The 25,847-nt window shown below is 37.3% G+C and overlaps 1 protein-coding gene across 3 annotated transcripts in view; it reads left to right on the top strand.

Annotated features, from left to right (window-relative positions):
• LOC105468414 (lysosomal associated membrane protein 2) overlaps positions 1-22,168 on the top strand; it is a 42,129-nt gene extending 19,961 nt beyond the window's left edge. Inside the window, exons 5-9 of one of the 3 annotated variants that reach the window (XM_011718551.2) lie at positions 649-833; positions 1,938-2,060; positions 5,689-5,752; positions 6,502-6,666; positions 19,717-22,168. In XM_011718551.2, the coding sequence (XP_011716853.1) occupies positions 649-833; positions 1,938-2,060; positions 5,689-5,752; positions 6,502-6,666; positions 19,717-19,859 (680 nt within the window). In that variant the 3' untranslated portion in view covers positions 19,860-22,168. Of the gene's footprint in view, positions 1-648; positions 834-1,937; positions 2,061-5,688; positions 5,753-6,501; positions 6,667-9,141; positions 11,926-16,975; positions 17,286-19,716 lie in introns of those variants that run through there. The other 2 variants (XM_071088822.1, XM_011718552.2) reach the window with 2 other exon arrangements.
• Positions 22,169-25,847: the final 3,679 nt, after the last annotated feature.

The raw sequence follows: 25,847 nt of genomic DNA on the forward strand, positions 1-25,847 counted from the left end.
TTTTAGCAGTTCCCAGACCAAAGCTTAGAAATCAGATGCATGTTCTAATCTTGAATTTTTAAAGTTGATTTTGTAATTTTTATATAGCTTTATGGAAAGGTAATAATTTCTCATTCACCAGTGCTGGAAAACTACTGACACTTCCTAAGAAGATGTTGAAATGCCTATGATTTACCATAGGGCTAATGCAAATAAATGGTTCATTTGTATTTAAGTCCTTTGATGATTTCTAAGCTTTTTTCTGGTAAACAGTATCCTTCTTTATGGTGGTTGTATGTGGGAATAAAGAACCAAAAAATTTAAGACTTAAATCTCTGAATTTCATATCAGGCAGGCAAAGTTCTTTGGGAATAAAAAGATTTAAGGGTCTGAAAAAGATGAGTATGTGGCCATGTGTGAGCTGATAAAGCATATGGATGTGTCCTGAGTTTGTCTGCTGTGTCATAACTCATATAGATAGTCTGTATATGAAGCAGCAGTTTAAGAACCTCTGCCTAATTTAGTTTCACATATACTAACAAGATATTCTCTTCCCCTAATATAACCCTTTTGGACTTCTATTATGAGAAATTTTTTTGGTTTTCCCTGGCCTTATGAATTAAGAAAATGTCCACTTTGGTTTCTTTTGTCCCTTTTTGCTTGTTTTAGAGTTCCTGTGTGATGAAGACAAAACTTCAACAGTGGCACCCACCATACACACCACTGTGCCATCTCCTACTACAACACCTACTCCAAAGGAAAAGCCAGAAGCTGGAACCTATTCCGTTAATAATGGCAATGAAACTTGTCTGCTGGCTACCATGGGGCTGCAGCTAAACATCACTCAGGATAAGGTATAGGTGTCTATTTTTATTAATACATCCTTTTTGTATTTCATTTCAAATATTCCATATCCTACCTTCAGCCCAAAGGTAGTAGAATGGTTCAGTTTTTTGTTTTGTTTTGTTTTGTTTTTTTGAGACAGAGTCTCGCCCTGTCGCCCAGGCTGGAGTGCAGTGGCATGATCTTGGCTCACTGCAACCTCCACCTCCAGGGTTTAAGCGATTCTCCTGTCTCAGCCTCCTGAGTAGCTGGGATTACAGGCGTGCACTGCCACGCAAAACTAATTTTTTTGTATTTTTAGTAGAGATGGGGTTTTACCATGCTGGCCAGGCTGGTCTTGAACTCTTGACCTTAAGTGATCCACCCGCCTCGGCCTCCCAAAGTGCTGGAATTACAGGCATGAGCTACCACGCCTGGCCTGATAAAGTTTTAAATGGAGATTTTATGTTGGCTTGTTGAACTTTGATTAGTTAGGAGTTACTATAGCCATGAAGTGTTAATGTCACTTTCAGGTGTTGTGTTGGCCGGCAGAAAACCTAGCAGTTTAAAGTACTCTTTGGGGTTTAGATTCTATTTGCCATCAGTGGATCAGAGTACAAACAATTGGCCTTTATTTCGGTCAGTTTAAAATATAACTTCTTCACACTTTGATCTGAAATGCAGTGTAGGTTGGCGTACAGGAATGGCACAGCTATCCGTCTCTCCAGCTATTTGATGACTCGGATAGTGTAGATGTGCTCAAGTACATGATGGCACTTCTAGTTGCAATGTTCCACTGAGGCTATAGAGGGAGGGAGTGCCAAGGAACAAATCCGATTTCCAGGATCCTGTGACTTAAACAAGCGAGACAGATGGCTCTTGTGCTCCATAAAAATGTGTGTTTTCATTTGGCTCATTATTGTAGAAGCTTTCCTCTTGTTTTTTTTTTTTAAGTCATCTGAGTCATAGCTTGAGGACCCACGCCAACTTTGTTTGAAAGTTAAGACACCATGAATTTAAGTATCCAGACAAAAGATTTTTTGTTCTACGCTGCAATTGGTTTTGGTAGCATATAAGGCTTTGCTGGCCACTTTTATAGCTAACCTGTACCTTTTCCCTTTTTTCTTCTCTTGAAGGTTGCTTCAGTTATTAACATCAACCCCAATACAACTCACTCCACAGGCAGCTGCCGTTCTCACACTGCTCTACTTAGGCTGAATAGCAGCACCATTAAGTATCTTGACTTTGTCTTTGCTGTGGTGAGTAACAGATTTTTCTAAAGTTAGGTTCATTCTCTTAGAAACACATCTGAAAGTCTAAATAATTGCATGGGCAGAGGGGGATATTTAGCTTTATTTTCCAGTTCTACAGTACTCAATTATAAAGTGTAGTCCATTCATCCCTCAGAGTCTGTGCAATGATCTATGGACTGGACTCTTGCATTAATGTTCACCAAGAGTGGCCATTTTGCCATTATACAGACTCTAGGGTAGGAGCAAGAATTAACCCACATCAAAAAAACACAATTGTCTAATCTATCCATATATAAGTAATTTCCATGATAATTTTTTCTCTGTTATTAGTTAGGTGATGCTCATGTTTTTCTATGATACTATTTTAAGCCAGTTGGAGGCTATATTATTTGTAATAGTGTCAGTAATAAAAATAGGTAACATCTATTGAGTACTATGTACAAAGCTCTTTGTAAGTGTGTATATGAATTCATTAAATCAGGACAATTTATAATGGCAGCATTCAGGTTTTTGTTGTTGATCAAGAGCTGAAACCTAAACAGAAGGTTTTGGGTTAAGCATACCTGTTCTACTTCTTGCTAGCATAAATTAATCATTGGGGACCTTTATTTCCACCTTCTCAGAAGCAATTATTATTCCCATAATTTCTTTGAGGGGATGTATGTGTGAACATGTTGTGGCAAATGAGACTGGTGGAATAGAAGATAGCTATAAGTGAGGGAAAATGTTGAACCACCAACTATTCTCAAACTAAAAATATTGTATAATTAGATAAAAACCAATTCTGCTTTTAAATCAGATTACTGTGTTTGGGGATGGGGAAATAATCTCAACATCTGATATATAAAAAGTAGGTATGTTGTTATTTCATATGTGAACTTGGTATTTTGAATCTAAAGCACATTTTTCTCTTTAGAATATATGCCGAGTAATTGAGGATTACATTAAATGCTTACATTTTGGAAAGGTTTACGAAAATATTCCTTTTTCCAGCATTCAAATAATTCCTCTGTTAAGTACCATGTGACAGGTGAATTACTATTGAAAATGTCTAATTAAACTTGTCCTCTCCATTATGGTAAAAGCAAGCCTCAGGCACATTCTCTTTTAAAGTTACCTCATAGGGGCTGTGGTCAATAAGAACGAGGAAAGTAGTATTTTGGGTTTATTCCCTTTCAAGTGATTGAGTTTGATCTTTCTAGCTGTGGTAGACTCCTAAAAGGAACGTGATTTCTCTTGACTCTTATATGGCAATGTTTAGTATTTAAGAACTACAATATTTAAGTTACCCAGCAGGCTATTTTAAAATGTAATCCAAAATAGTGACATTTTAATCATGCTACAGGCACTCTGAAAAATCAGAGATACCTGCAATGTCCCCAGAGTTCAGTGGGACCCATTATTGCCTTCAACCCTGTCATGATAGATGCTCCTTAGGAGAATTTATAGAACTTGAGTGCGTTATGTGCAGGCTGCTTTGGTGGGTTATGAGGAAGAAAGCCAGTATTCTTAAAGTGCCCACAGTTTAGTCGTAATGGGAGAAATCTACAAATAATTACCATTTTTGTGAAAGGCCTACATGCCATGACAAGGCTTTTGAACTCGATTCTGTGGGCAGTAGAGTACTGTGGAAGGTGTATATGAAATGGGATGAGTGCCAGACCAGAGAATAGTACAAAGTGCTGCAGGAGAATGGAGGAGGGAGAGGTTAATTCTGGATGGAGGAGAGTCAGGAAGGTTTAATGGCAGAGATGGCATTTGAGCTGGGCCTTTGAGGATGGGTCAGATTTGTATATAGGGAGATAAGGAGAGTAAGTGGGAAAGTACAGGTTATCCCTGGATAAAGGGCATAATCAAGACCAGCTGGGAGAATGAGGAGTGTTATATGTTTAGTGAAAGTATGGAAAAGTCGTTGGGACAAATTGTGGAGTCTTGAATGCCAAGCCAAGATGTAGCCTAAGTTGAGGAGGGATGTGATGAAGGTGTGAAGTCCTCCTGTATGCTTCCTCCTGAAATTTCTCTCAAGTCTGTCCCCTAGCTTTTAATCCCCATTGCCTTTGCTCTGGGTCCAGTCCACATTACCTCTTGCCTGGACCATTCAAACAGCTCCTGCCTGATTGCTCCTCTTCCTCACCTTCTCTAATGTTCTACATCAACGTAACCTTCCTAAAGTACATCTCTCCATCAATGTTTCTCTCTTTCTTCCCCTCCCCTCCCCTCCCCTCCCCGGACACTCGCTCTGTTGCCCAGGCTGGAATGCAGTGGCAAGATCTTGGCTCACTGCAACCTCCGCCTCCTGGATTCAAGTGATTGTCCTGCCTCAGCTTCCCGAATAGCTGGGACTACAGGCACCTGCCACCACGCCTGGCTGATTTTTTTGTATTTTTAATAGAGATGGGGTTTCACCATGTTAGCCAGGATGGTCTCGATCTCCTGACCTTGTGATCTGCCCACCTCACAGTGTTTCTCTTTTGCCAACAAAGTAACATCTAAAGTCCATGGCTGGGTAGTTCAAGCCCTCTTTTCTCCCATGCAATGCAGCCTGCATTTTCAGCCTTCACTCCCTCTTTATGAACCTTATGTTTCCTTCAGTTCCTTCAGGGTGCTTCCCTCACCCTGTCCTCTATGCACTTCTTGTGAGGTAAGAGAACATAGTAATAATAATTACATAGACTCTGCAGCCGTACTTTTTGAATTTAAATCCCAACTCACTGACTACTAACCATGTAGGTTTGGCGGAAGTTACCTAACATGTCTGTGCTTCGATTATTCCCAAAATGGGGATGATAACAGCACCTATTGCATAGGAGTGTTGTAATTACTCAGGGAAGCATCATATGTAAAGTTTTAAGAACAGTGCTGGGCACTTAGTAAGTGCTCAAATGCTAGCATAAAAATTTGAGATTATGCTTATTTTCTAACTACTGTTATTTATGCTGTTGCTCTCTCGAATACCCCTTTTCCTGCTTGTTTCCTAAGAGAATCCTGCCCGGTTCAAAATGCCCCATCACTAAGCTGGCATTACTTTTTCTCCTCCCTTAGCTGGAAGTGATTTCTCTCCTATTTTCATGACTTCTTACTTTCTTTTTTGTAATATGGTTATTTATGTGTTTACCTTGCCTTCCCTGGCATATTGCTAACAGGGTGAAGACGGGATCGAAGTGTGGTTCATTTTGGTAGCTCCTGCCGTACTCGCACTCTGAAATTATTAGAATGACTGGCTGATCAGATGAGTACTTCAGAAAGATAATAACAGTAAAAAGGAAAGATTAGGGCTGGAGGGGCTGAAAGGCAGGGAGCCCACTTAACAGGCTGCTATGATCCAGGCTGGAGGTGGTGAGGTCTCAGCAAGTGACGGGAGGAATAAAATTGAGGCCATAAATCTTCAAGTGTCTGAAGACTACAAGTGTCACATGACTACACCTGTGCTCCAAAAGTTGGAAAGAATATACAGAGGAAAGGGGTTTCTGTCAGATTATGAGTTCTCTTTTACTTACTTACAGTTTGTTCTACAGCATGGTTTCTTCTTCTGTGTAATAGTGTTAGATTGCTTTTCTTCTGTGGATATTAGCTGTATCTGTTATCTGTAGACAGCTGTGATATGTTGATTAACTGGAAGCTCTTTTTCAAACAGAAAAATGAAAACCGATTTTATCTGAAGGAAGTGAACGTCAGCATGTATTTGGTTAATGGCTCTGGTAAGCGAAGCATTGGCCTGGGGAAAAAGACTGTGGGTTACCCTGAAGGATTAGAAATTACAGTGGTCTTATTACCAAATTGCGCCTTATTTAATGAAACAGAAGATGCTATGTAAAAAGTGTGCCTTGATCATACCTTAAAATCAGTAACTTAGAACTATGATGTTCTGTCTTTTTCTGTATCCCATCTTTTCAAAGTATGGTAGATAATAATTAAGGATGTAACTGATTTTTAGACTATAGAAACATCTATAGAAAGGTAAGGGAACCTAGTGATTGTAAGAATTGCTTTTTGTGGGTTGATCTTGTCCCCCAGGCTCCCATGCTTCACTGAAAAACCCTGAGGACTGTTCCTTTTTTTTTTTTTTTTTTTTTTTTTTTTTCTTTTTTTTGAGACAGGGTCTCACTCTGTGCCCAGGCTAGACTGCAGGGGCGTGACCACAGCTCAATCCCAGGTTCAAGCCAACCACCCACCTTAGCCTCCCAAGTAGCTGGGACTACAGCTGTGCACCATCATGCCCAGTTAATTTTTTTCTTTTTTTTTTTTTTTTTGGTTTTTTGTATTTTTTGTAGAGACAGGGTTTCGCCATGTTTCCCAGGCTGGTCTTGATCTCCTGGACTCACGTGATCTGCCACCTTGGCTTCCCAAAGTGCTGGAATTACAGGCGTGAGCCACTGTGCCTGGCCAACTTTCCCATTTTTGATGTTGATAGGATAAGAAGTTACTAACCTGTTTCTTTTCTTTGAAGTTTTCAGCATTGCAAATAACAATCTCAGCTACTGGGATGCCCCCCTGGGAAGTTCTTATATGTGCAACAAAGAGCAGACTGTTTCAGTGTCTGGAGCATTTCAGATAAATACCTTTGATCTAAGGGTTCAGCCTTTCAATGTGACACAAGGAAAGTATTCTACAGGTAAGAATCAAGCAAACTTCATTAATAATTTATGTTCTTATGTTGACTGATAGGTGGCTTTTCCTTTGAATCACAGACATTTAAATGTTGAAATAGAGGAATATGAATTCACCAGAGGTCTCATAGCCTTGAGCAAATTGTACACCTCTATATTTGGCTCATCATTTTGCTCAACCGAGATGTTTTTGTGATCTTAAAATCATTGGCAAAAAAGTTCTTAAAGCTAAAAACTGATAGAAGCTTTAAGTGAGCTTTATTTGAGGTATGGGTTTTAGTTTGTAGAGAAGATGGCACTTGGGAGCGGCAGCTTTGAGCATGTTGCATCTGCTTTCTGAGGCCGTCTTCTCACTGGAAACATTTTCATACCTGAATGAAAGCAGTTTGGTCTGATTTTGTTAAGACAAAAGATAAAAGAGTGGTAGCAAAACCTCAAATATCATGAACTATGTTTTTACAAGCCAAAACGATCTGTAGAGTTTTCAAAGCATGTGCCAGTGTGAATGAGGCTTTTTGAAGATCACTCAGGGCTAATGGTAGTATTTATTAGATTTTTAATGAAACCCTTGTTTGATGGGTTCATTATAATGTGTTCATACGAATATGAAAGACATATTTGGCATTATAAGATTAAAATTTGCATGAAGAAAAAAAGCACGTAAAATTCCTTAATTGACTTTTAAGCCCATTACCTAAAATTGGGGGTTTGTGGATCACAACTCTGTTGAGCAGAGCTATTCCAGTCATCCACATACTTTTCAACCATTAATTCTATGGTTTGGAAGGAAATGTGGAAGCTGTGTTTAGAAGCGAATATACTGTGAGCCAGTCGACTGCTTTTGCAGTGGTGTTGAATACCTAGTCTGACTTGGTTAGGCCACAATAAATTGGGCTCTCCACCCTACCATTCTTGTGGTTAAAGACGTTAGTTACACTTTAAAAATATTTTCAAGTATTCATTTTCCCTTTTGCCTGTTTTGCTTATGCACTTCAATTATTTTGATCCTTTACTAGCTTTATTTTTGGACTTTTTATTTGGCTCCCCTTCATTACTCCCCTAATTTTAAGATCAGATTTGTGTTTACAGTTTAAAATCATTTGCAGTATTAGTATCATCACTTCAAGACGGTTTATCTAGTCAACTGTAATAGAGATGAGCTATGCTCTTTCTCTCACTTTGAAACTTTGGTTTTTATGTACGTAGAATTAAAAATATCACCCAAAGAGATATACAACATTTAATACTGATATTGAATGTATAATCTATTCGTGGAACTAGGTTCTTGGCTGTGGGTACCTATAAATACAACACATAGGTAATATTTGACTGTAAGGGAAAGAAATAGAATTGCAATAAGGCAGAAGAGTGTTGATTGGATTTTACTGGATCAGACCACTTTCTAGAAATAGAAAAAAATAGCCCCTTTAGGCTGCCAACCCTGACCAGATAAGAAATGCAGTAAGCACACTCAAATTAGTAAGAGGTCCCAGTTTCTTGACTTTGCAGCCACTAAAATTGTATGTTCTAAGTCATGATCTGCAAACTTTAAAGTTCCAAACAGTAAGTGTTTTAGGCTTTGGGGCCATATGGTCTCTGTCACAACTATTCAACTCTGCTATTGTAGTACGAAAACAGCAACACATAAACAGATGATGGGCTGGGTTCCAATAAAACCTTATTTATGGACACTGGAATTTGAATTTTATATGCTCTCATGAGTCACAAAATATTTTTTTCAACCGTTTAAAAATGTAAAAGCCCTTTTTAGCTCTTGGACCAGATTTGGCCCATGGGCTACAGCTTGCTGACCCCTGACTCTAAAGGGACTCCAGAGCCAGCCTGGCTATTCTCATCACATGATACCTTCCTGATCCTGTTTCTACTTTCCCAAAAGACATTCATGCTACCACTGAGCGGCTAATCTGGCTATGTAAAAGTGGGCTAGATTAGGTCCCTTAACTTGTGATAAAGTAATACTCCTATTTTGGAAAGGACTTGGAATATAAACAAACATATACGTGTGTGTATATATGTATATGCAAACATATATATCATATATATAATGTGTGCATTATATATCATGTATATAATTGCATTATATATCATGTATATAATGTGTGCATTATATATATCATGTATATAATGTGTTCATTATATATCATGTGTAATGTGTGCATTATATATATCATGATATATATATTATGATATGAGCTGTGTTTATAGATGTAAATGAATATGCATGTATTCATATATATGAATATCTACATATATACACGTAAACAAATGAAAGAACAAAGTCTTAGAATTTTAATTCTAGAACAGTTCTCCATTTTCTATAGCTTTATCATAAAAATATACCTGTCTTAGTTACTTGAAGTTGATCTTGTAAGAACATTTCTGACTTTTAAATCAACATCTTTTACTTTAGGACATTCTTTTGTGATTATACTCATTATTTGTTACACACTTTTTCTCACCTACAGCCCAAGAGTGTTCGCTGGATGATGACACCATTCTAATCCCAATTATAGTTGGTGCTGGTCTTTCAGGCTTGATTATCGTTATAGTGATTGCTTACATAATTGGCAGAAGAAAAAGTTATGCTGGATATCAGACTCTGTAACACTAATCAATACGTGATCTCTGTTACAAAAGAAAAAAGCAAGTACAAGTTCCAACATGCAATACTGGTCAATTTAAGGTATATTTAGTTGCAGTCCGGCTCTTTAGAATGGGTGGTGTGGGGGATTTCAAACTTAAACAAAAAACTATCAACTACAAATTAGTTGCCTGACTTTGGTTTCTCCAACCAAGCAATTTAAAACTTATTTTTACAGCAAAAGATGTGCAAAATCACTGAATTATAGGTTCTGTTTTACTGTCTTGAATTAGTATTTCAGTGTTTTCATTTTAGACATTTAGACTAAAAATACACAGTTTAGAAAAAACAATTTTTGAAAAAGAGATTTTTTTTTTCCCTGCATGTAGTTGAGTTGGAACAACATGTTCTACAGTGGATTTGTACTTGCTCCTTTTGCTCTTTTTTTTTGTGATTTTTGTTTGCAGGTTAACTTAGCTACTTTGGCATTGCTGCATATTTGACCTATGAGAGATATACTGGTAGATTTGAACAGGGGCTGGTATTATGATGTTCTTAGCAATAAATGCTTTTCTAATGCTTTTTGAATATATTTGTATTTATGTGGCTGCAATGACAAAAGATACAAAAGCTTTTTAAAATTTAGAGTAGGTATTAATCTTATTGTTTAATCCTTTTTTTAAAAAACTGGATATTTCAATCTTTTAAATTGCAAGATACAAGACTATTCCAACAGGGCATTTCAATCCATTTTTTAGGTGCTTTAGAGATAATTGCTTGCCAGTGCCAATTGAGGGCATTAGTGCTTTGTGCTCATAAATTGGCCTCTGTATGCAGTACTAAAATTAATGCAGATTTCTCTTTAGCCTTCCAATATTTCTTGTTGGTAGTGATGTATTTTATTATTTTCTTTTTCTTAAGAAATGCCAGTGTGTCCTAGAACCTAGATAACGAAGTGCACTTACACTTATAAAATAACTTGCATCTAGGCTGGGCGTGGCAGCTCATGCCTGTAATCCCAGCACTTTGGGAGGCCGAGGCGGGTGGATCACTTGAGGCTAGGAGTTTGAGACCAGCCTGGCCAACATGGTGAAACCTCGTCTCTGTTAAAAATACAAAAAATTAGCTGGGCGTTGTGGCAGGTGCCTGTAATCCCAGCTACTCGGAAGGCTGAGGCAGGAGAATTGCTTGAACCCGGGAGGCAGAGGTTGCGGTGAGCTGAGATCGCACCATTGCGCTTCAGCCTGGGCAACAAAAGCAAAACTCCGTCTCAAAAAAAAAGGCGAAAAAACAAAAACAAACAAACAAAAAAAAACTTGCATCTAACCCAAAAGTCTTGGTCTTCTCTTAATCCATTAAAAAGTTGTTCTTTGTTTCCAGCTTGCATTGATTGCTACAACAGTACTAATTTGGCTTTCACATTTAAATGGTTCTGTGCTAATCAAAACTTTCATTGTTATTATTCGTTATGGTAGAATCATTATTAATTCATGTGCTTTGTGTTCAGTTTTGTGCTCTGAGAGATGCACCAATTGTCAAATTACCGTGCACCACCTAATGTTTATAGGAGAAAGCAAAATACATCAGCTTGATAATTAACACATCAAATATTTCTTGCTGCTTCTGGGAGAACTTCTTTGGTGTGTGTTGGAATGGCAGAGCAAATATTAAAATTGTTAATATGCAGCCATATATGGAAGGTTCTTTTGGTTTTTTGTTTTTTGGTTTTTTTTGGTGGGGAAATTATGTGCTTCCCATTCACTAGAAAATGAGAAAATGTTTGGGTTCCAAAGTATTGATATTGAATGGATCAATACACACACACACATATATATATATATATATATATATATATATGCACACATATATAGGCAGTTGCATGCTAGCATGTGTATTTTTATAACAATATAACTGAGTTATATTGGAATTACAAATATTTTCTGTCACTTAAATTTGCCCTTTATTTAGCCTGAAAACCTTTGTGGCTCAAGATCAGATTCCTGACTAACCCCTGTCTTAGAGCTACAGCGAGCTGCATTACCAGCTTAAAACACTTCTTAAAGATTAAATATAGATGTGATTTTTCAAAATCATATTTTATTTAAACTGCGTTTTAGTGTAAAATTGTTAACCTCATAAGATGGATAATGCGTATAAGAATGTAGGCCTTAACTATTTCACATGAGTCAAAACAAAGCAGCTTTAAAAAAATAGTTGGAAGCACAAGTGTGTGGCACTGACTGAATGCTGTTAATATTTCTAAAAGTTTCTACATTCAGATTATATGCCTGATTCATAGTAAAATACCTCTAATAAACACTGTTTTATAGAAAACCTGACTTCAGTGAATATTTTTGTATTTTACACGGGCCAGTTTATACACTGCTATTTACACTATTATTTCCTATAGCTACGTGTTCTTTGTACCTTTTGTAGTTTTATTTGTATTACTGGATTCATACCTTGATGGTAACCCTCTATTTGGTTTTGGGTGTTTTTCATGTTTTAGCATTTGTGTAAAGAAACTGGTCCATGTAAATACTTTCCATGTTTTCTTCCTCAAATGTTTAAACCACTAGTTGATGTATGGTATCTTTAGATATTTGCCTGTCTGTTTACTCAAAGTTGCTTCTAAAACAATAAAGATTCTTTTATTTCTTAAGGCAATTTGCTCACATTTTTTCCCGTTGGTTAAAGTCAAGATTTTGTATGCTACATAATGGCAATTTCTTTCAAATGGAAAAACTTTGGAAATGTTTAGAAGTAGAACTAAATTATTTGCAAAATGTTCTGATGTTCTGTCTGTATATTACTATCTGGATGAATGGTCCCATACATAAGCCTCGACTGATGGTAGGCAGGCTACAGAATAAAATTCACTTGGGAAGCGTTTTATAAAATATAAAAATAGATTCCAGGCTCCATCCCTAGAGGATTTAACGTAGTAGGTCTAATGAGGAGAGAGAGAGAGAGAGAGTGTGTGTGTGTGTGTGTGTGTGTGTGTGTGCGTGTGTGTGCGTGTGTGTGTGTAAGCTCCCCTGCTGAACCTGATGCATAGTCAGTTAGGGAACCAGTGATCTAGAATAGTTATTTCATCATAAAAGCTTCAGAGTATCTCTCTGTACATTTTTCTCAATTCCTAAGTTGAGGTTGATATTTAATATCTCTACATAGTAGCTTTACATTGCAGCCATACATATTGAGCTATTGATCTGAACCAACATAGGATTGTGTCCAGTCTCTCTCTTACTTAGATCACCCTAAAATACTTGAGCCTTCCAGTTTCCATATACGAATAGTTTCCTAGTCACCTTACTATATCACATAAGAAAACTTAGCAATATAGGTGGTAACTTTTCTCTGAATTACCCAGTTAAGCCATGTGAACGCCAGTTAGTCATCACGGCTGCAAACTCTGCAGTTAACTACCATTGTCTTTGGCCAAGTTGTTTAACTTCTAGTGTCTCAATTTCTTCATCCAGTGGGTGGGGACTTTAAAATCCTGCTACTCATTTCTTTGAATGATAATTTGAATTTCAGAGGAATGCATCTTAGTATTTCATACATCTTAGTATTTTAGAAGGAATCTGATAGGAAGCTACTTGTTACGTATCAAGAACATACTATAAGTTCCGTGTAAAATGTACCGCTTAAGTTTCCTGCAGTCTTTCAGTAGGAATTCTTATAAGACTCGGACATTTTTAAGATTATAGTATTTCATCTGTTTATTTAGATAGATAATGTTAACTTGTCTTGGGCTCATCTTCCACCCATCTCCTTTTCTTTTACCCTGGTAGCTAACTTTCTGCGTTAATAATTACCATTTCTTGTCCTTGAAACTGGTATACATTTTCATGAATGATACTGAGTAGCTTCACGAATCTTTTCAGATGCATGTGATTTACTTAACACAGTTTGATTATAGATATAAAATGTACATAACAAATAAGATGTCACCTAAGAATGTGCTTCTTAATGTTGATTCTTCCAAAAAGAAGTTTTGATTCAATTGTTTTTTTGTTTGTTTTGTTTTGTTTTGTTTGAGATGGAGTCTCGCTCTATTGCCCTGGCTGGAGTGTGTGTAGTGATGCGATCTTAGCTCACTGCAACCTCCGCCTCCCAGGTTCAAGCAATTCTTGTGCCTCAGCCTCCCAAATAGCTGGGATTACAGACAAGTGCCACCATACCTGGCTACCTTTTGTATTTTTTTAGTAGAGATGGGGTTTTGCCATGTTGGCTAGGCTGGTCTCGAATTCCTGACCTCAAGTGATCCGCCTGCCTCGGCCTCCTGAAGTGCTGGGATTATAGGCGTGAGCCACTGTGCCTGGCCTCAATTGGTTTTTAAGAGAAATTGTATTAGTTTTTGTTGTATACCTCAGCTTTCCAGTTCTTGTGTTGAAAATTGTATTTGAAAAATGTCTGAACTGGTAGAAAATTGAAGATTAACAGCATTTTTAATCTACATGAAACTTCTTATTGAAATTTTAGTGGCCATGGAACTTTTTAAACTTTAAAAATCTGTATTGCTTCTGTGGCTATTAAATTCTTCTGCAAATACACTTTTCTTTTCCCCAGAAGCATTTTCAATATAGTGTTAAGTATACATTAGGCAAGTAGATCAGGTCAAAATGACTTATAGGATGAGATTTTCTTTTCTTCAGAATGTGATCCCATTAAAGTTACTGTTTTACCAAAATTTTTTCCATTAACTAAAGAATTTTTAAAGGTTGAATTCATACAATCAATAGTTATTATAAATTAATATTTCACATACTAATTGAGAGCATTTTAAGTAAGTGACAGTATCTAGAAAGATCTTTGTATTAGCGGAATTGCCTTTTTGAGCTACTCTGGGAATATTTGTCTTACATGAAAGCCTTATTGGCAGTATTTATGAAAGTCGTTTCAGTACTAGGTCAAATACCCAATTTGGGAAAGAGAGAACTATGAGTCTGTTGCCAGAATAAGAAATTAATCTACTAATGAATCTTTAAAAAACCAAGTTATATTAAACCCACGGCATAATACTTTATGGTACATGTCACCTAATAGTTTATGGGCTGGGTGGTAATTTGGGAAATTGTAGGGGAGGTGCTAACTGGGGACTCTTAACACCATCTATTCACAGGTCACATCTAGCAACCTCAGCTATCTGGATTCTTAACAGAACCAAGAAGCAAGTAAAAAAAATAATTGAACTGGCAGCCAAAGTCAATGTCAGAAAAGTTCATAAACTCCAGGGTTGCATTTTGTTCCTAGTTATTGCCCCAGAGGCTAGTAGGGGGTGGATGGAAAGCTTGGCACATTTCTTGAATGCAAGCACAATCAGAATTGCCATGCAGCCTATTTGTCCTATCTTTGATACAATTCTAATAAGCTTAGTTATCTGATTTATCAGTCCCTAATAGACTACAAGCTAGGCAGAGAACTAGGGCAACAAGACACAGGAAATGGGAAATAGAAGTAGCAGTTAACATCCTTCCTGCAAGTGTATCCATCTGTATCATTCCTTCCTCCTCTCCAGTCTCAGAGTAGGTTTTCTTTTCCTGGTTAAACTGAGGCAAACAGTTATGTCATCAAGGCCCATTTATATCTCTTTTCCCATTACTGAGTGACCCCAGATTGTTATGTATTGAGTTCTTATGTCTTATGCTTTTGGAATCTCATTTCTCTTGCCTTGTAGGAGAACTTGTACCAAAGCATCTTCTGTCGATTGCTAGTGGCTCTTTCCCTCATCCTATTTAAGTTCTTCTAGCCTGAAGCTATCCTTTCTTATCCCTATGTCCCCCTTCTAATTACCTCCCTTTTGTCCTGTCTTAATCATTCTAAACTTCTCAAAATGAGTATAGTATTCGTTACCCTGCCCAAGTTCTTGATGTCCTAACCAATCCCTTCCCATTCCCTCTTAAACCTGCAGCAATTCTACTCATATCTCCTACCCTTCATATTGCTAGAGGCAATGGACATGTTTCAAAGCTCTCTAATATTATTTGCTGTCTTTCCACCCTAATTGAAACTTTCCATCCTTGGCTTCTCTGGTGCCATTTTCTACCTGCCCTTTTACATCTTTTTCCTACCCCATTGTCTATTCCACAGGTATTGGTGTTCCCAAGGGTTTTTGTCTCTGGTCCTCTTTTTATTCTACTTCCCCTTACTGAGAAATGTTCTTGCCCCGTGTTTTAACTACCACTTAGGTTCATATAGCCACTTGGTTACGACATAGTCTTTTTTTTTTTTTTTTTTTTTTTTGAGATGGGTTCTCGATATGTTGCCCAGGCTGGTCTTAAACTCCTGGGCTCAAACAATTCTCCCATCTCAGCTTCCCAAGTAGCTAGGACTGTAGGTGTAAGCCACCGTGCTCAGCTAAGGACACGGGTATCTTAAACTCACATATCCAAAACTGAGCATCTCTCTCTTCCACGTATCCTTTTCGCCCCCTGTTCCATATAACTACAAAAAACTGAAATGCATATATTCTTCCTCTTTTATAGACTAGCACCAGCATCTACATAATCAGTCAAGTGTGGAATTGGAAACCATTCTATTATCTCCTCCTCCTACATCCCCTACATCCATTTGGCCAATTTTGCCTTCTAATTTGATCTCCAGTCTGTACCTTCTGCTTTTCTTCTGCACTTCATTAATCCAGCTCAGGACAATATTATTGGTTACCTGGACTCTAGTGATAGACATGCCCCCTACCTTACTACCTCCATCTGCCATAACTTCTGAAATGAAATCCTGCTTAATATCCTGCTGCTGAATTTTTTTTTTTTCATCAGGATAAGGCCAAACTACCTAAGAGCATATAGGACCTTTGTGACCTGGGTCCCTGTACACTTTTTCTGCCTTCTGTCCAGCCAAAATACCTTTGATCCATTGTTCTAGCTATGCCAACCTGGCTTGCGTTTCCCTTGAAGTGCTGTGTCTTTTTACTCTCCATATTTTTGTCTGTGCTATTTCTTATACCTGGAATGCCCTTCCCCCATTACTTGCATCGTTAATTCCTATTCATCCTTAAAATCTCAGCTGAAGTGTCACCTTTTCAAAGTGTCTTATGTAATAAGGCTGAGCTTGAGTGTGCCTCTGAAATTTTTACATGGCACTTTGTGTTGCCTGCTCCTACCACAACACATTTTGAAATTACAACCACTGATTTTTCTTGTCTGATTCTCACACTAGGACTGAGCATCTTGAGGCAAACAGTTATGTCATCAGGGCCCGCTTATATCTCTTTTCCCATTAGTAAATGACCCCAGATTGTAATGTATTGAGTTCTTATGTCTGCTTTGTATAGTTGTTCATTCAGTGAGTTAATATTTAACAATCTGCAATATTTGAAGCACTGTGCTTCTTTGACATCATAACAGTTTGCCTCTGAAAGCTCAAAGCCTGATCATCAAGGCAAGGCTAATTATATTTGTTCATTATGTTCTGTTTAAGAAATCTGGGAAGTATGTGACCATGTTGTACATTTTTCATCCAAAATGAGTGCATTTTTACTTGGTATTTAAAAGTGTATTATTTGGTTATTTGGGAAATCAGTTTTGTGGAACATCTCATTTGCTGATAATGAATGCCAATGACTTGTTACCTTGGTATAAAAAAAAACAAAATATGTGTGTTAGGAAGTACTGTCATTTTACCCAAAATACACAGATTTGAAAGTTTGTCACTGTTTCTGTTCTCAATTGTCCTTTCTCCACATCTAGCTCAAGACTGCAGTGCAGATGACGACAACTTCCTTGTGCCCATAGCAGTGGGAGCAGCCTTGGCAGGAGTACTTATTCTAGTGTTGCTGGCTTATTTTATTGGTCTCAAGCGCCATCATGCTGGATATGAGCAATTTTAGAATCTGCAACCTGATTGATTATATAAAAATACATGCAAATAACAAGGTTTTCTTACCTCTCAGTTGTTGAAACACTTTACTTCTTAAAATTGATATGTTGAAACTTTAATTATTTTATCAATCCCAGCATTTTGATATTAGTCTTTATTAATAAAACCTGTTCTCTTTAATCAGCTTACAATCCAAAGTGTCATATTTACTGGTCCTGGAGACAAACTTGTTCAAAGGAACATCGATGTGCAATGTTTTAAAGTCTATCTTAAGAAGCCTTGGCCAAATTTTGATCCTAACTTTGAAGTATGCATTGAACTTATTAACATGGCCTTTATAAGAATAAAATATATAGTTGTGTCTTAATGGAATTAATAAATATCATTTCATGACTGGTATTCTGTTTCAGTGTATAAGGACTATAGTGATTTAAACTCATCAATGTGCCTTTGTGTAAAGTTCATTAAATAAATGTTGATGTGGTATAAATGCCCATCAGATGTGCTTAAACTTGGTTTTCAGTTGAATAAAGTAGAGAATGTCCTCAGGACCATCAGCATTTTAAAGGTTATGTGACTTCTGCTGATTTCTCTGAGTTTAAGTTAAGCATGAAGTTAGTACCTCAGGCTTGTGATTTTTTCCCTAGGGATGATACAGACCCAAGAGGCTACAACAGAACTTAAACTGGCTTCATAATTAGAGTTTTTAAGAGAATTGTTTGTTTTTCAGCAATATAGACTGAAAAGATTCAAGCATATTTAACCACTTGCTTTTTTGTTTCTTGTTTTGTTCTTCTTTGGATGCCTGATTCGTATTGAAAGATAGAAATATTCTATGAACTAATTAGGACAGATTGTGTTGTGTTTCTCTACCTCATCTTGTTGATCTCTGGAGCATTAAAATCTATTTAGTGTTGTCATCAGAGTGGTACTTATGAAATGTAAGCTAACAGCAATCTCAGAAGGGAGGCAGTGAAGCAATAGCAACTAGGCTCTTGTTTCTTCAAGATGGCCCCTGTGGGACAGTGCATAGATAGGGTTGTAAAGAGAAGCTGTTGGCATTAAAATGAACTAGATAATCAGCCCTTGTTGAAGCATATTCCGTGGTATAAGAGTAGCACAGATATGAAACATAGATAAAGAAGGAAGATTAATAGACTAGAAGACTTTCGCGTTGAAGTATTATTAACCCATTGTATGTATATATGGGCATGATCAGAGTTTCTATAACTTCTATACAGTGTATCTTGTTACCCAGCTCTCAGTCTTTGAGAGCTTTCAGTAAAATATAGTAAGTTCTTTCAACATAGGCTAATGTGTGGTTACTGAAATGAGTGTTATGTACTCAGAACCGTAGCAACATTTTTATGAATGGCAAAAATACAAGAGGAGGAAAAGTTAAAATTAGAAGAAAAGTACAAGTCATTGCTTAATCATAAATCACATCAGATAACACATTTTGTTAATTTCATTAGCTATTACTGGAAATGACCTTAACGATTATTTACAGAAAGGGGAGTGAAATTCATTGAGGTTCCATATCAAGTGGGCAACAAAACTATTGTTAGCATTTTGATAAAAATTGACCCTAATGAAATCTAGTCACTCAACAGTAAAACAACAGCTGGTTTACACTTGAAATTATGAGATCAGAATTGGGCACTTTGGGCTTCCATACTATGTTTTGCTTAATTTTTTTTTATACTAATATGGACTTTTTCAATAGTAATATACCAAAACACTCCTATTTTAATCTCTGTTTGCTACTTCAAAACCTAATCCTTCTCAGATGGGACCATGAGCATAAGAGGAAAAGAGACGAGAAGGAACACTTGTTGACCTCCTGATGTGTATCAGGTGCTTTAGAAATAAAATTGTATTTAATCCTCAATTTCCTTATGGGTATTATCCCCCTCTTACAGATGAGGAAAGTGAGGCCCAGTTTGAATAACTTGCCCAAGGTCCTTTGGCTAGTACTGGAAGGAGTCAAGATTTAAACTCAGTTCTGTCTGAATCCAGAACTCAAAATCTACATTGCACATGTGGCTTTCCTGGTGGTTTGGTGGAATGGACTGCAATGAATTAAATACTGCTGTTATTCGTCCAGGCCACTGCTCAGCTAAAAGTAATTGTGTATAACCTAATAGCTACCTAATGCCTATGCAAAAAAAAAGTATATACTGCATTCTTGATCCTAAGTCTTTTTTAACTTATATTTTATTACTTATACAGAATTCTTATTTATACTTTAGTCATAAGTATAACAAAGGAGAAAGAGAGTAGGGAAATACACAGGCAGTGGTTTTAAGTGAAGATGATGGCTCCTTAACCCAGTGTCATTAGATAATCAAACCTAAAGTCTTCCCATATTAGGCAAGCACAATTCTCTATTTTGGGCCCTTCCTATTCTTCCCTTACCTTCTGCTTTTTGTACTGAGGAATTTCGTGTGCTTTTAAATAAAGCGATAATGAGATATTGAGCAAATAAAATAGAGGTAATGCTATAAAAGACTAAGCTATGTACACTTTAAAAATGCTTGTTTCTCGCATGCTTTTTACTGCTTAATTGCATTCTTTACTAATTTCCTTGCTGTCTGTTCTTTTCTAACAGCTGAAGAATGTTCTGCTGACTCTGACCTCAACTTTCTTATTCCTGTTGCAGTGGGTGTGGCCTTGGGCTTCCTTATAATTGTTGTCTTTATCTCTTATATGATTGGAAGAAGGAAAAGTCGTACTGGTTATCAGTCTGTGTAATCAATTAAATCTAGTGGGGGTTTTTTTGTTTTGTTTTGTTTTCAGTTAGAAGTTACGTTTCCATTGGCTAAAAGCCAGGACATGCTGTGCAATAGATTGTTTAAGATATGCAGACAAACTTAAGTGAGTTGCTAGCTAACTTGGGCATGAGTACACTTATTTAAGACAAAATATATTAGGACCAATTTTTTTGTTTTTTTTCTTCCTTTGTTAAAGTATAATTAAAAGAAAAATTGTGGCTTAGAATTTTTTAAGTAAGTAATGATTTTAAGCCCCTGGATCCAATTATGAAAGCATTTTTACTGATGTGTAATTTTATATGTTACAGTTACTTATATTTTACTACTTTGATGTTATTTGCAAAATCAAAGGTGTTAAAGAATTTAACTTGCTTCAGGAAATAAATTCAAGAACATAATGGATTCATTTTCATTAGTGGCAGAAACGAAATTTGGTTCATGATAAGACTTCCTTTCCCCACCTCCTGATCAGCATTATTTAAATCTGTATTTTTTTGGTTAAGAAAGAAATGGCTTCATGATATCGTATTTAATAGCAAAAGTTTGGCTGTTTTCTTCATCACTGTTAATAGCTACTATATTTTAACAAGGAAATTTCTTTTTTTTTCTGGAGTTTGGAATATACTGATTATCTCAGACTTGACATTTATACTGAAGGATGAAGTAAGACCTTCAGCTTTTTTTAAAAGGTGTTGATTTGGAACACCTGTATGGGTTATGGTTTATTAAGGTTGTGGTTTAGAAAGTTTTTTCCCTCAGAGCCTTAACTTGTTAAGAAGGTTCATTTATCCTGCACTGAAAACAAAAACTCTATATACTTTGTTTGTGTGCCTCCTGCACTCTCCCATTCCCTACATGAATATGCTCTAGTTGATATTTTTAATATATTGATTTCTTTTTTCTCACAGCAACAAGTGCTTACTCTAGAGGTTAGTGGGCCCTGATATGTCATCAGTCAGATGCCTGCCTAGCCAAAGCTGGACCAAGATTATTCTGTACATTTGTTGATCTTGATGTAGACTTATATCCCTGTAGGGACCGCTAATGGCTCTGGCTTCTGGAGTAAGGTACTAGAGACCGCTCATCCCCGTGTCTGCTTGATTGGTTCAGCTGTTCAATTGCCCTTTTTTTTGGAAGCACAGTGTTGAAGTTGTCTGGGGTTCAAATGGCTGCTTTGTACACCTGTCATTAGTGTAAGGCAGACGTTTATTTTATCAAGCTATTTTATCTCTATATTTAACTAAAAACAAAAGTTCCCAAAGATCTGCCTTCACTTCAGAAAATATTTTTTTTGGATTAAAAAAATTAAGCCTAAACCTTAAATAAAGTGAGTTGGTTATTCAATCCAAGGATTAAGTCCCAATCTACCTCTCAGCACAATGCAGAAGCTCACCACTGTATTGCTGCCATTAACTCATGCCAGAACCCTTTGCCAATAACTGCAATTACAAAATTTTGTTAAAGAAAATTTATCAAGATCTTTCTTTACTGCCTTCTCTATATGTACATCTCAAAAACTGGAGTAGAAAGTTACATTGCTCAATTACAACTCCTCTAGAACTCTATAGCTCTGATCACACTCTCCTGTATTTGCTAAGTATGTAAAGAATGTTTTCTTTCAAAGTGTTCTCTTTTGAGAACAACTGCTCATTTGTTGTAAAAGCATTTGGTTAAATTGATGGCATCATAAACAGTGACTTCATTTCAATACATATTTTTGAGATGATTGTCTAGAAGCCAGATTAATTAAATCCAGCTTGTGACCTTGCTAAGCATATAAATTGGAAATTCAGATACATTCAAAATTATGGGTTCATTTAAAAGTGTTCTACCTTTTGGGTATGAGACTAATATCACTAATTCCTCAATAGTTATCGTGGCTCTATCTTAATTAATTAGAAAATATGTGTGTTTAATTCTTTGAGAATTAAAATACAGAATATGAACAGAGGGTTAAAAACTGCTTCAACTCCAATAAGATAAAGGAAGCTGAAAATCTATGAGCTGAGTGTTTAATTAGCTTTGCCTACTGGGTTCATTTTTATGTCAATACAACAGTGGATCAGACAGTACGACTTTGAACTGGTGAATGTAAAGAATTGTTTTTCACCTAAGCTGCTTTGGAAGAACTGATGCTTGCTGCTAACTAAAGTTTTGGATGTATCAATTTAGAGAACCAATTACTACCTGCAAAATAAAGCATACTGTGGTACTTCTGTTTGATCTAGTATGTGTGATTTTAGATTGATGGATTAAAAATTAATAAAGATCATACATTTCATGCCACTATGGATAACCTCATTTTTATTCTATATGCTCAGCCTTAAGAGCTTAGAGTTAATTGTATAACCTAAGTTCCTTAAATTCTAGTCTCTTGGATTGTCAACAGGAATCATAGGATCTCATGGATCTGCAACTTAACCAAGTCCTGTCATTAGGAAGGCACTAGTACAGAACCTTTAGTACAGACACCTCAAATAGGGGGACCTACATAGTCATGGAAATTGCAAGAAAACATCAAAAACAAAATACGGAAATCTAACAAATGTAAGAACATCTTAACAAATGTACTTTCAGCGTATGTCTGTCTGCATTGATGAACTGTACTCATTGTTGAAGTTCATTTCATTCTGAGTGAGATATACCTCAGGGATGTGACGGGGCAAGGGGAGGAGCTATCCATTTTCTGAATTTCCTTTAAATTCCTTACAATCCAATCTAATGCTCAATTTTTATATAATTGGATAAAACGACAACACATACATAAACATACTCATTTTTACATAAGAGGTATTTTTGGTGGGAGAAGGAATTAGACATTGGCTCCCTCCATAGTTCCAGAATAATAGGGTTTCATTTTCTGAAAGATGTTTAATAGCTTGTAATTAAGTCAAAGAAATGGCTTTCATAACTGCCACCTCACGAGGCCTCTGAAAGAAGCACTTTAAGTTGACTGATCATCAGGAAGAGTGGTTCCATATATGTTGCTGTGAGGGTTACAATGTATCTAGAAAGTCAATTTGGAGGGTCATCTTTTTAGGTTCAATGCGTTTACTTTTTGAATGCCAGAACTGCCTTTAGAATTCTGATGAAATGTGGTTCCTTTGTTTTTGCTGTCTGCATGTATTTTGATAGCAGTGTAAGTTTGGGTCCCTTTAATTTCAAGAGGTATGCATAATGAATGTGAGAAATCTTGACATACAATGCATCTTTAGTAGGAAAAAGCCATAATTTTATTGAGCAGTTACAGTGCTGTGCACTTTAAACACGTTGTTTCATTTAATATACCAACTGTCTGAGGTTGGGGGTATCATTTCCAGTTTACAGATGAGGTAACTGAGGCTCGAGTTGGTTGCTTAACCAAAGTCACACAGGATTAAGTGGCAAAATGGATATTTGAGCCCAGTTCTGTTTGCCCCCCAAAGAACATGCAGTTAACCACTATACATCCTGCCTTTTGCAGAAACAATAGATTTTTTAAAGCACATGCCTTACATTAAATGATTACAGAAATCTGACTTCTGTACTCTTCTATCTTGTATGTAGTTGCCTTATAAATATTCTTCAATATTCTTAAAATAACTTGAATTTTATCCAGCCCACTTGTGGGGCAGATGGATGTTGTGGCAGCATGCCTTTTGGAAGATCAAAACCAAGCCCAGTTTGCACTGTACCTCATCAGTAATATTAAGCCCTGAATGTCACTTTTTTTCAGGGTAGCCTCATCTAGTTATTCTGATCACATATCATTGTCATTCTGCCCTCAAACTCTTGTGCATCATGAATCATTTTGACTGTGCGTTAGTGTCTTTAAGAAACTAAATGGAACTGTCTCTCTCTTCTCACTTTCCTTAATAGCATTCATACCCCTTCCCCTCGTCCCTCAGCTTTAAGTGCAGTGTAGCCATGACACTCAACTGTCTTTGCCAGGTGGTTCTGAACCCTATTAATACACAGTTCCTATTCCCAAATCTAAGGCCTTTTGGGAAGGGTTTCAACAATTTTTATTTTATTTTATTTTATTTTATTTTTTTTGAGACAGAGTCTCTGTTGAACAGGCTGGAGTGCAGGGGCACGATCTCGGCTCACTGCAACCTCTGCCTCCTGGGTTCAAGCGACTGTCATACCTCAGCCCCCCGAGTAGCTCCCAAGTTGCTGGGATAGCCACCACGCCCAGCTAATTTTTGTATTTTTAGTAGAGACGGTTTCACCGTGTTGGCCAGGCTGGCCTCGAACTCACGACCTCAGGTGATCCACCTGCCTTGGCCTCCCAAAGTGCTGGGATTACAGGCGTGAGCCACTATTTGCACAGCTGATTTCAAGAAACCTTTACCTGCAGTTTCCAGCCATAATCTGGGGCAGCCCCATGCCCCTCCCTCCTCATCTACTACTTTCCTGTATTCAGGTCAGCCATATTGACCCCCTTGCTACACCTGGCTAATTTTTGTTTATTTTTGTATCTTTAGTAGAGACAAGATTTCACCATGTTGGCCAGGCTGCTCTTGAACTCCTGACCTCAAGTGATCTGCCCGCCTCAGCCTCCCAAAGTGCTGGGATTATAGGCGTGAGCCACCATACCTGGCCAATGTTAGCTTTTTATTTATATCAATCTGGACTTCTTCCTAAAGATGACAGATGTCAGCTGTTTAGATGAGATCATAGAAAGAGGAAGTGGAAAGAGAAAATAAGGCTGAGGTAAAACCTTAAGGAACAGAAATCTACTTAGACTGGGTTAAAAAGAAAAAAAGAGGCCGGGCGCAGTGGCTCACTCCTGTAATCCCAGCACTTTGGGAGGCCGAGGCGGGCGGATCATGAGGTCAGGAGAGCGAGACCATCCTGGCTAACACAGTGAAACCCTGTCTCTATTAAAAATACAAAAAATTAGCCGGGCGTGGTGGCAGGTGCCTGTAGTCCCAGCTACTCGGGAGGCTGAGGCAGGAGAATGGCGTGAACCCGGGAGGCGGAGCTTACAGTGAGCTAGCGCCACTGCACTCCAGTCAGGGCGACAGAGCGAGATCCGCCTCAAAAAAAAAAAAGAAAAAGAAAAAAAGAAAAGATCGAATTGTGAAGCTATGGGGTAAGTCTCACAGAATCCAATTGAAAGAAGTACATCTTGGACTCAAAGGAATACAGAATTAGATTTTAAAGCTTCAACTGAGAGAATACAGGGGTGATGACTACCAAGAAAGGTTAGGACAAAATGAATAATGAGTAATAACTTCCACTGCATTTGTTAAAATGTATTAGAAAGCTAGAATCAGATGTTAGGTGGGTATAAGAATAGACCAACAGTTCAAAGGACAAGACACAGTATACACACAAATATATACAGCAGTATGTATTTATGTGTATGTGTATATACATTATGTATGTATATACAGTATGCGTGTGTATGTGTGTGTGTGTGTGTGTGTGTATATATATATATTTGGTATTTGATAAGGATATTGTTTTCAGATGAGTGGGGAAAGAATGGAACGTTTACAAATGATGCTGAGGGCCAGGCATGGTGGCTCATGCCTGTAATCCCAGCACTTTGGGAGGCCAACGCAGGTGGATCACTTGAGGCCAGGAGTTTGAGACCACCCTGGGCAAAATAGCAAGACCCTGTCTCCACAAAAAATAAAAATTAGCTGGATGTGGTGGCACATGCCTATATTCCCAGATACCCAGGAGGCTGAGGTGGCAGGATTGTTTGAGTCCAGGAGTTTGAGGTTGCAGTGAGCCATGATTATACCACCGCACTCTAGCCTGGGCAACAGAGGGAGACCCTGTCTCAAAAAAATAAATTAAAAGAAATATGATGCTGAGATACTAAGATACTAGGTTAGCTATTTGGGGGAAAATACACTTAGTCACCTACTCACAATACCAAAAAAATTCAAGGATAGAGTTAAGTTTTAAAAAAAAAAAAAAACTATGAAAGGTATAGAATCAAATATAATGGCTGTTTATTTTATCTCAAAAT

Source organism: Macaca nemestrina, chromosome X (genome assembly GCF_043159975.1).
Source record: "Macaca nemestrina isolate mMacNem1 chromosome X, mMacNem.hap1, whole genome shotgun sequence".
Lineage (NCBI taxonomy): Eukaryota > Metazoa > Chordata > Mammalia > Primates > Cercopithecidae > Macaca > Macaca nemestrina.